Source organism: Halyomorpha halys, unplaced genomic scaffold, assembly GCF_000696795.3.
Source record: "Halyomorpha halys isolate HHAL.00 unplaced genomic scaffold, Hhal_1.1 Scaffold415.1, whole genome shotgun sequence".
NCBI classification, from domain to species: Eukaryota; Metazoa; Arthropoda; class Insecta; order Hemiptera; family Pentatomidae; genus Halyomorpha; species Halyomorpha halys.
Genome location: NW_027106189.1, coordinates 605,315 through 617,264, shown reverse-complemented (window position 1 = coordinate 617,264; position 11,950 = coordinate 605,315). Strand labels below are relative to the sequence as shown.

Below are 11,950 nucleotides of genomic sequence, written 5' to 3'. Positions count from 1 at the left end.
TACATTTTTATACAACAGATCGTATTTTTATAATCATAACATATATACAATTGTACAGCTTCTTAGGCGCTTGTAGTGCTGGCCCCTGTCGGGTTTCCGCGTAACTACGTGTTCGCTCGCGACTCCCGTGCTCGCTGACTGTTACAGGGATGCTTGTAGTGCTGGCCCCTGGTGGGATATAGCGGTACTACGTGCTTGCTGTTACAAGGGCTTACAGTCAAGCAAAGTTACTCTACTTTAAATGATGTTCTCTTAGATCTTCTATTGTTATTGGTAGTTTTAAATGTATATACCTCCGAATGAAAAAATTACTATTTTTAACATTTTTAAAAAGCCGCCATTTATTATTCGCCCTGCCTATACTTGGCAGACTTATCAATTTTGACTAGTAATTAATTATAAATAGTTTTCATTAAAGTAAACAAAAATTGGGGTGAAACAACTGACTTTTTTCTCCTCTTGCGCTCTTGTACTATAAGATGCTTTGAGAGATAACTAAAAAAAACTTATAATTCCTTTAAAAAAAATACACGTTTTTAGGTGTACAGTAAAAACAGAAGAAAAAAATACAACTAAGAATTTGTTTTAATAATTGATGATTATAAAGAAACAAAACATTGATAAGTAAGAGACTATCTTACAGTTAGTGAACAAATATTCAATATATATTCAAATATTCACACCATTCCATTTCTTGGAAGTGTATTAGTTAACTCTTTATTATAAAAACACAAGGTCCAATTTTGAAATTAAAATGTCGAAATATATTTATTTTCGCCACTTAGACCCCTGTGTCATCGAACTGAAAGAAAATATCTGGAACTGCATATTTTAAACTAATCCTTGGACTATTAATTCCTAAGATTATCACAATATTCATTTTTGTTTGTGAGATAATTGATGAGCGAAACTTTAGAAATTGGTTTTTTCAGAGAAAATCACTTTATCTGTTACAATTTATTTCTCGTTTCAAGTGTATCTCTTCTTATGTATATTTATATCTAAGTATACCTCTTCTCGTCTTAAAAAAAAAAATCAACAATGAAAATTAATGACCAAGCTATGCACCTTAAAATTGTGAATTAGAATAAAAACGATTCAATCGTTAAATTACATTGCACGCCTTTAAAGTGCATTCAATTAATTCGATCTAAATTTTTTGCTTTAGTTACCACAAAAAAATTGTCAAAAATCATTTAGTACCCTTTGCATAGAAAATACCACTTTACAAAACATACCAGTAACACGAAAACGAAAGTAAATCTAGTGCTGTTTTCTACAACTATTCGCACCGCCAAAACCAACCGGATGCAGGAAGTTGGTAGGAAGATATAGAACTATCATAAAGTTCATTGCTACTTTCACAATAAAAGTTATCTGGACTCTATTCAGATCGCACCAATAAAATAAACTTTCTACTTGCTATGCATACCGATTCTTCAAGAGTCGCTTTCTGATTGGTCACTTCCGATGACTATTATAGTCTCGGGCAAGAAAAGTAAGAGCGAATTTCGAGGGCTTGTCACCTAATTGAACCATTTCTCTCTTAATTGTACAAGCCCGTCACTCAACGTAATTGGTAGCATAATAAAATAAATAAATAGGTTAATGCTGGAGGAACTCAACTTCGAAGAAAAACAATAACTTTAGGAAAAATAATTGACAATCTATTATGAGGTGAGATTTGGATTTGTACACGCTTCCCTGCAATGCAAGACATGGAAGTACCCAAGTAAGCTAAGTGGATTATTTACACATTTTAATTAGTTTTACGGATTACTTACACATCTCCTTCAGTTGAATCTAATAAAAAGCTTTCGTACGAAGGTAAGCGCCTATAATGCTTATCATTATAACTAGCCATGATGCCTGTAGAAAACCAATTCACTGCACTTAACTTCATTAGACTAATTATATAAAAAATTAGTGAAGGAAATATATTAAGACATTATATTCAAATCTATTTTATAACCAGGCTTAAAAAAAAAATTAATTGACTTAATTTATTAGTTTCTTTTTTACAATTTAGGAGATTCATCGCTTTAAAAATGACGGATTATTATTTGCGTTTTCATTGTATTTAATTTTGTTTTGCACCTATAGCTAACTTCAATTTGCTAATGAAACGAAGGGAATTAAATAAATTATTATTATTTATTCATATTATTAATTACTACAAAAACAAATAAATATTATGTTTTGAATTTTTCCTAGTGATTAAAACCGATCTGGAGGCCCAGTCGTTGAAGTATAAAGCGTATGTTGATCGTATTTGCTTAATGCTTTTAATTAAGGATTAAAAAAAATACTGTTTATTTTTTAATATAATTTATAATAAGACGAGAATACACAAATTATTAATAATGATAAATAATGATATACATGTCACAATCTCATAAGAGGAGATTTAATAACACAAAAAAATGGGCAATTCTACCCCGCTGGACCCGCCCAGCTAAGACCCCCGGGGAGCGATGGTCCTATATTACTTTTGAAATATTAGCTTAGCACGGGAAGAGGGAGCTTTAAGATAAGTAAGTCGAGCAATATTTAAAAAGCGCTTGAAATTGAAAAATGGCCAGAATTACAAATTATGTGATATCTTCCAATTAATTCCTGTTTTTTTTTTTATTTTAATTTGGAAGGAAAAAAAATAGTGGGTTGATGAGAAAGTGATATTAATGTTAAGTTGATCTTTAATTAAAACTTTTAAAAATTACTGAAATAGTGACAAAATAGGGTGAATTGACTGATATTAATGACCTGGGCAGAATAGCCTGCAAAAAGTTTTTAAATAATTGGTTGTGGGGGGGGGGGGAATTTGTATTTATCATTGTCCTTGAAGATGCCCGAATTGATCGAAACGTTGAACTTCTAAAGAAATAACAAAGAGTTTTGAGACTTAACCTGGATACTAATTAATTTATTAAAAAAAAAATCCTTTATGCCTATTATTTTATCTTGGCAAACTTTACAACTGGTATGAACTTTTCAATTCATAATAAAGTGAACAAAGTTAATTATAGTTAAATGCTGTTTTGTACATTTGATAAAACCGGTCAAAAGTATAAAAATATTAATTATATATGGGTTGATTAGTAATATTGACTTATTGAGGATAACATTAAATGGAAAAAAATATTTTTACAACTGAAATTATTATTAATTTAATTAACAGCCGAACCAAATTTGGTTAATAGTAAAAAACAAACAACATGACGCAAAAATAGGAAAAATGATACTTCAAAAATAATTACCACTCCCGGTTTTCTTTAAAGATTACTTACAGTTTTATGAATGAAATATCAAAATACTTATATTAAAAAATAATTTAAGGAGCAATTAGAGAAATCGTGATCAGCTAAATTATTTCATGTCTTTTCATTTCATTCCAGAAAAAATTAAGAAAACGAATAAAAAATAGTAAAGGAAATTCTTTTACAAACCAAAGTAAAGTATTGACTGGCTAAACTGAGAAATATAGGAACTTCAGAAGGTATTTCCAGAGTGATGTAACTTCGGCAACAGTTTCCAAACCGTGCAACACGTAAGACTTTTAAACTCTTCACCTCTGACAAATTGGACATTTAAGGAACCGACTGTTACTTAGTCGTCGGTGCCTCAGAGAAAAAAGAACTCTTCTTAAAATGCGGAAAGAAAACTGAATTCATCTCAACATACCCAGAGGTCATTGCCTTATCAATTTAAAATCTATACAGAAGAAAAACAAAGAAAGACAAGAGAGAGATAGAATCATGGGATGAGAATGAAGAAAACTGTTCATAATTCTTTAATTTTCATATACATCAACTTTAAAAATCTTCAATTTTTTTACACATACTAATCTGTCATTCTGATTTCAACTTGTTAAAAATAATAACTTCAGTTATAAATTATATAATATAGAAAGAAACTAAAAAATTATTATAATTTTTTTTTTTTTAATTTTCTCCAAATAGTACAAAATTAGCAATTCGAGGTATACACATTTTGATGTCCCTGACCAACCGGAAGTACTTTAGAGAATCGATTTTACACTTTTTTAAAAAGATTTTGTCAATATCGGCTCAGACAATTTAGATTAAACTCGGTGAATGGGTGTAAAATTAAGTGATCAATATCACATAAGTCTCACCCTCATTGAAATAGTCTAGGGCTTAAATGCCGAATTTTCAAAATATTATCTTGTAAAGTACATTTGATTTTGTTTTTGAGTTGTTAAAAAAAAAAAAAATATTTTGCATTGTTAGTAATGATAAATAATGGATAAGTACAAAATAAAGAATTTTATCTAAAATAATTTTGTATCCTTAATAAAAAAAAGGAGAAAAATTCGATTCGAACGAGAAAAACCGAGGCAGTCCGATCTTTCCCGATTGCATTACAGCTTCGTTATATTTTGTTAAACTGTTGTATTCTTGGCAGGCACAAAATTTGTATTTGTTATTCTAACCTTCAGAAACCTTAAAATACGAATTATACAACAGACAATAAAAATATCATAAAAATAGTAATCTACTATATTTACTAACACCAATTTACATAAAACTTGGGGACTTAAATAGGTTAGTAAGTGAACTAGTGTGATGCGAGATCATCTAGTACCAAAGAGATGAAAAAGTAATGGTAAATTAGAATTTATTTAGAAGACTTGTTTTCTTTTTTATGGAAGAATTTTAGGATGTAGTGGTATATTTTCTTATAACCTTCATTGCTGTATGTAACGGAAAAACAAATGTGAACCGATCAAATATTTGTGAATCTAATAAAAAGAAAGAAAGTTATAATTGTTCCTGGATTATTTTGGGGAATAAGAATTTGAGAAGTTTTGATTATCAAAACTTTGTTTTTTAATTACAGTTATATACAACCATTTCAAACTATCAATGAAATCACATCAACACCCAAGAACCTGTTGTTGGGATGGAATGTATTAAAAATAATTTGTTTATAGTTATGTTATTCCTGGTCAAATACGAAATACAGTTGTCGCGAAAGGAACAAAGGGTTTAACTATAACCCACCAGAGCGCAGCACCTCAGAGCCTCACTGAAGCTCTCAAATTTATATATTATTGAATTTTATAAAAACATATTGTTATTTTTACATATTATTAATTTTTGTAGATAATACTTAGCAATGTCGATAAAAGAATAAATAAGCGATGCAAAAATAACGCAGGAAACTACCTCTAGCAGATAATATAAGACAGGTTCTCGGTCACAGCCGTATGCACTAGGCCTATAAATATGGGTCTTAAGGAACCCCTACTTCATATTACCAGCGGAACGGCCCCTCCCCGCTCCAATAATCTACTGGCGTAAGCCAATCAAGTCTACATCAATAATTAAGACTTTCTCCTACCTAATTAAGGCAATCAAAGGTATAAAAAAAAAAGTCAGCTGTACATATGGCACACCTCACCATATGTACACATAAAAAACTAATTTAAATTTTAGGAAGGTACGAAAAAAAAAACCCCTACTTCAACACAGGAGAAAATTGATCCACACCTATACTCAAGAAAGTTTCGGTTCATAGCCAATTCTGATTTCTAAATGGTTGTTATTTTTTGGTCACCCATAATCTCTATACCCTACCCGTTATCCCTTCGTAAGCTTGCCTGAGCTACCCTCAGGAGTTACATACCTCCATCGCCTCTGTCCGAATAGTACCTGGCAGGACTCTGGAGACTAGCTACCCTTCAGGTCTGCATTTCTCCCTCATGTTTATGGAAACAGTACCCGGTAGGACGAGGTTACCATCCTCCGAGATATAACGGGTGTCACCTGTTAGTTTCATCCTATCTAGTTCCTTGTCAACTATTTTACCTTTATCAACTGAACACGCAATGTCGAGGCCTTCTGGACGAGCAGAATAGTCAAGAAAACAACCCACCTCGACACAATCATGAATTTATAAGACAAATATAAAACTAGGAAACAAGTGAATTTGAAAGGTAATTGAGTTTGTGAAGGCAAAATTAGAATCTATTTCCGGCAAAATCATTAACATATATGACGTTAAGGTCGTTATTAATAAGCATTATGAATTCTGATAAAGAGTTTAGATTGGGAGAATTGGATATGAGAGGAATTGGTTGCTTCAGACAAACACTGTTATATAAATAATGGTATGGTTTTTTACCAATTTTTATTCATATATTTTGTTTACTATTTTACAGATATCTTATGCTGAGAGTTGGAGAGCAGTACTATAGGCCTAAAGAACAGGCAAGACCTCGAGATAGATGCTAAAGTAACTTGAAAGAAATGGGGCTGACGACAGGGATGCTAGGAGCCGCTTCTGGACTCTTCGGACTCAGCAAGCTCTGGTTCATACCGACATTCTTGGCCGCCCTCACTTATTACAATTATGACCTCTATGACCCCGAGAACCAGCCCATAGATGCAAAGAACATCTACGACGAGTACGACTTCATCGTTGTCGGGGGAGGTTCTGCAGGGTCGGTCGTAGCTAGCAGATTGTCGGAAAACAAGGAGTGGAGCGTACTGCTCTTAGAAGCTGGAGGACAAGAGACGATCCTCACTGATGTTCCTATACTCAGTCTGTACCTCCACGGGAGCAGGTACGACTGGAAGTACAAGACGGAACCGTCAGATACAGCATGTCAAGCGATGGTGAATAAAAGATGTTGCTGGACCAGAGGTGAGAACAAATTATATTAACCTTTTTTTGCCCAAGACTCCCATTGGAGTCCTATACTGCTTAACCATAGTTGGGGGTCAAATTTGATTGAAGTGGGACCGCCGCTCAATGAAAAAAGTCAATGCCCCAGGTCGGATTTGAACCGGCACTACCAATAGACATCAAAATTGGTGTGTCTTAACCACTGAGCTACGGGCGGCCCAATTTGTATAAATCATGTGAAATAGTAGTAATAAATTATGGAGCGCTTTTACGGCTTGGCGGTTCATAGCAGAAAAAATCTTACAAGCATGAAATGTAGAAAAATTTTTTACTTTTACTATTTTATAAAAAAATGATTTCTAGAAAAAAAAAAAGAAGGTAGTTTTCGATATACAAGTGAAAGACCAGTAAAAATAATCAACACTATGATTTTTTTTTTACAAAATATTTGTCACCAGGGTCGTGTTTTATGACTGCAACTAAAGTTTACCTTATTTGCATTTTTTTAGTCCTGGTGTTTGACTGGACTAAGAAGGAAGTTAAGGGACCCCCCCCCCCTACATTTATAACTGTATTTGTACTGTCAATAACAGAACAGAAATTCAGCAGGTGGATTTAAGTAATCATTCAGCCAAGGGACTAAGAAATAAAAAAAAAATATTGTCATAAGAAAAAGCATATAATTCCCATTTTTCTAATCAGTTCGTTGCCGAGACCATTCAAACGTATCTTAAATTTATTTAAAGCACAATAGGGAATCAGATTAATTTTGAAAATTCGAAAGTCAGAATGGACCCACAGACTTTTTAAGAAATGCTACTTTATCTACAAAAATGTGAATTTATACTGTATATTTATTAAGAGTAATTAAAATATTACCCTAAGTTTCCCACTATAGTATTCTAGTACACAGAATCCCTGGAGTGGGAACGGATGTCTCCTTACTTACTAAGCTTCAACGTCGCTACTTAAGCCTTGACTAACAGCTTTTTGTTCCTAGTATTACGCAAGACCCCCTAATGCCAGTCTTTGATAAGATATTCCTCTATATGCTCTCGGCCGTAATATATTGTTAAGAGCAAAGTACATAAATTATTATTAATTAGACATAAAAAAACCAGGAACAAACATTTATTTTTATGTTCCCTATGGTTTGATATAATCGTTTCCAGACGAATGATTTAATTAAGTCCTTAGATCTATAACAATTTTATAGCTAATATAAATTTTAATATGCTTTAAAATTGATAAAGATGTTTTCTATTTTACAGCAGTTTATGACCTATTCATTTTAATATACCAAAATAAATTAGATGAGGTCGACTTTAAGATATAATTCGATGATAAAAACTGGAATAGCCTTATTGGTTAATGTAGAATAACTGGCATCAATTATTTAACAATGTTTTGTCTAACCTCAGTATGTTTTGTCATAATTTTTTATTTTTTGTAAAGTTCGTAAAAGATATATGAGAGCATTTGAAGAATTATTTTCTATATTTGTGCTACAGAAAACACCCCTCGGATGGTTACAACCATGAAATATGTCTTTAGATTTTTTTTTTTTTATTTCAGGCAGATTATTAGAAATAAAGAAAGAAATTTATTATTATTAGTATCATTACCAGTAATCAATTAAGGATTATGTATGATATAAACAGTAGAATATATTTCATTTTAATTATATTTTTTATTCTTATATTGATTGATTCATCCTTGATTTTACCTGAAATTGATCAAGCTTGTAACAAATAGGTAAGGTGATCGGTGGAAGCAGTGTCCTGAACACAATGCTCTACATAAGAGGGAACAGACGTGACTTTGACAACTGGGAGAGGATGGGGAATCCTGGTTGGGGTTACGAAGACGTACTACCGTACTTCAAGAAGAGTCAGGATCAGAGAAACCCTTACCTCGCCAGGAACACAAGGTACCACGCGACAGGGGGACTTCTAACGACGCAAGACAGTCCATGGAACACGCCTATTGGTAAGCTACTTGAAAATCTTTTGGCTGTATAATCTGAACTGTACTGACATAATTGCATCACATAAAATATAGTATAGTTAAAAGGTTATAATTGAAGAGCTCTTAGCAATTATGTACGACGGGCTACACAGAAAAGAGCTCAGTTGGTTAGCATTTGACGATTAAATCTATACCACATTTTGTTAACATTGATGTGGTTCTTAAAATATAAATACTATAATGCTATTTTAAACTACTGACAGGTTAAAATCATTGTTTTTAGGGTTTATAACGTATTTTGTTAAAAGTTTTATTATATATATGTTTTAGTGTTAAAAGTAACACAACATAAGCAACGATATGTATTTTATTTTCAACATAAACTTTTCACGTTCGATAGACATGACATTTAAAACTAACTAATTGCCAAAATAAATTATTTTGTAAATATATATTTTATAAGTTTTGTCCGTTTTAGAGGAGTGAAAAGTTCTAATAAGAAATGAAATCGGTCCATGGGTTCCAACACCTTATATTTCCTCCTAGTTGTTTTAAATTATAGTCAAAATTCCATACAGAAGAATGTTTTTTCATTGTCTATATGTGTGATTTAATTGTTGTATGTATTCATATTTTGCATATTTTTTAAATAAAAACATTTTGGAATTGAATTGAATACAGAAATATATATGTATACAAAAGTTATGTGTGTATTATTTATTTTTTCGGACTTAGGAGGTATCATAGCTTGTTTGTTTGGTTTTTTTGTTTAACGGTGCAAAACATCATTGGCTATCAAAGCCATTCATTTTTTCTTACATTTATTTAATTTTATTTATTTATTTTTATTATTATTTTTTTGGTCTATTCGATTTTATATGCCAGCTAACCTTCGGACTTTAAAATCATAACTTATGTGTCCATATGTACATATTTCTGTTATTTAATTTTTGTGTTCTTTTCATATATACTCCTTCCCTTTAACGTACACTTTTATCATTATAGAAACCACCGAGGTTAATTAAAGTTAATTTTTTCCGTTGTACAGGGGTGTACAGTAAAAAGAAAGGGTAAATAGGAAAAGAATACAAAAATGATATAACAAAAATATATACACATTGACGCATACGTTATACCTCTAAGTTGGAAAAAATAAATTACACACACATAATTTTTTATACCTCGAGACTTCTTTGTGAAGCGAGAAAGAATAATGAGTTAATATATATATTTTGTTTATTTTTTTTTAATGGTAAGCAGTTTTTTTTTTTTTTCGGACAACCTAAGCGACGATACGTATTTTATTTTCAACCTAAACTTTTCACGTTCGATAAAAATGACATTTAAAACAAACTAATTGCCAAAATAAATGCCCCACAAATTCTGTTCAGTGAGTTTGTACACGTATACTTTATAAGTTTTGTCCGTTAAAGAGGAGTGAAAAGTTCTAATGAGAAGTAAAATCGGTACGTGGGTTCCAATACCTTATATTTGTTCCTCGTTGGGGAGGACTTTTATAAAATTGTCCGCTAAGAAGAGTTTCCGCTATAGAGGGTTTTTAAAAAAATCTTCTGTTAAGTTAGTTTCTTTGTACATTATCAAAGGGTTGTTTGCATCATACACTACTGGTACGTGTGTTTATGGGTATACATTGAACATTAACAAATATTATTAATAATATTAATAACCAGTCAAAGATTAATAAGATGTAATCTGAAGATATATTGATATAAAAGAGAAATGTAAGTAACAGGAAAACTAAATTTTCGACATCACTATCAAGATATTGTATACATGGCGCTACCTAGTGGCAACATTCAGTACTACACAGTTGTTAGCATTGCCCGTTAGATGTCGTAGCTTCCCCTAAATCATTAATGTTAAGAGGTACATGTCTTAATGTAACTTTTCTGACATGCCGTGGATTAAATATTATTTTCAGACAAGATAGCAATAAATTTACAATTAACATATTAGATTTCCCAAATTTTTTTTTCATGTTCAGCTTGTCAATCACAAAATACACGAAGTTTTTTTTTAACCTAGAATAACCATGCCAAGTAAAAAATAAAACCGGAATAAACAAGCATATCTTGATTTGCTTTAGTTACTTCAATAGTTACTAGAGATTCCACTAGATATTTTAAATTAAAGTTTAATAAAATAAAACAATTGGCGATCAAGAGCTTATAACTTGTTCCATCTAATATCTATATTAAAAATCATTTAACAGAAAATACTTAATTAATTTATAATCCTAATACTTTCTTGAGACTGGTTAATATTTTTTAAATAAATAAAATGTTATCCATTTAAGTCTCAAAACATTTTTTATTTCTTTTTAAGTCCGACGTTACGGCCAATTCGGCCATCCTCAAGGACAATCTATCGTAAACAGCTTTTATTACACATATAATCTTTAACAATTCCAAAACAAATAGCAATATTAATACACAAATTATTAATAAATTATACTTTAATACAATTTTAGAGCCACATCATTTAAAAAACAACTTTATGCAGACTACTTTGCCGAGGTAATTTATATCAGTCCATAGATTACCCTGTGAGACATTAAAACATTAGGAAATCATATAATTTTGTTAACAAGCAATTCTTAGATTATTTATATTTACCTAATTAGTCAATTCTTCACATTAAATTAAAAATTAAATTTTTATATCATTTTTAACCACTCAGGTCATTTAATTTATTTATTACAACTATATTTTGTTTAAATTTCCTCTTTATTTTATTTTTAAAATTCATATCAAGGTTAATTATCATTATCAACATTAATTTTATCTCATATCTTTCATAAATTAATTTTAATTAAAATTTCTGCATAGTGTTGGTTCAGATTTCTTGTGTCTGTTTTAAAATTCACTGTATAATTAATATGTTTTCTGATATGTAAATGGATTCAGGTATTTTCTTTTTAATACATTGTTTTCTTTATGTAAAGTCATAGAATTTTCAATATCAAAAGTATGCTGGTTTTTGGTTGCATGCTGGACTAGTGATGTTTTAGTTGGATCTCTCTCCTAGTTTTTTAAATTATTATTGTATTGATGATTTCCATCACCCAGCTATTGCTTTGTTTCACTTATATATATACCTGGACAATTTAGACACGGAATTATATATCAATCCCGATTGATTTTTTTATCGATTCTGTCCTTTGCCGTGTACGGGGCTCGGGGTTTCTAAGCCCGACTGGGGGTTCCCCGTACAGGTATTATATTGAAATTTATTCATATATTAATGTATTTATATTATGTATTTGTATTTATATTGTATATTTGTATTATGTATTTATATTATATATTTA

At 30.9% G+C, this 11,950-nt stretch overlaps 3 protein-coding genes across 3 annotated transcripts in view; 2 read left to right on the top strand and 1 right to left on the bottom strand.

Moving 5' to 3' along the window:
• Positions 1-6,257, top strand: part of LOC106682454 (glucose dehydrogenase [FAD, quinone]-like) — a 109,255-nt gene extending 102,998 nt beyond the window's left edge. Inside the window, exon 9 of the mRNA XM_014423314.3 lies at positions 6,185-6,257. Within this exon, the coding sequence (XP_014278800.2) occupies positions 6,185-6,257 (73 nt within the window). The remainder of the gene's footprint in view (positions 1-6,184) is intronic.
• Positions 1-11,950, bottom strand: part of Flo2 (flotillin-2) — a 359,128-nt gene that overhangs the window by 116,873 nt on the left and 230,305 nt on the right. The gene's annotated exons all lie outside the window — the stretch shown is intronic.
• LOC106682450 (glucose dehydrogenase [FAD, quinone]) overlaps positions 1-11,950 on the top strand; it is a 95,465-nt gene that overhangs the window by 63,405 nt on the left and 20,110 nt on the right. The window contains exons 2-3 of the mRNA XM_014423309.3: positions 6,185-6,669; positions 8,407-8,640. Coding sequence (XP_014278795.1) covers positions 6,273-6,669; positions 8,407-8,640 — 631 coding nt within the window. The 5' untranslated portion in view covers positions 6,185-6,272. The remainder of the gene's footprint in view (positions 1-6,184; positions 6,670-8,406; positions 8,641-11,950) is intronic.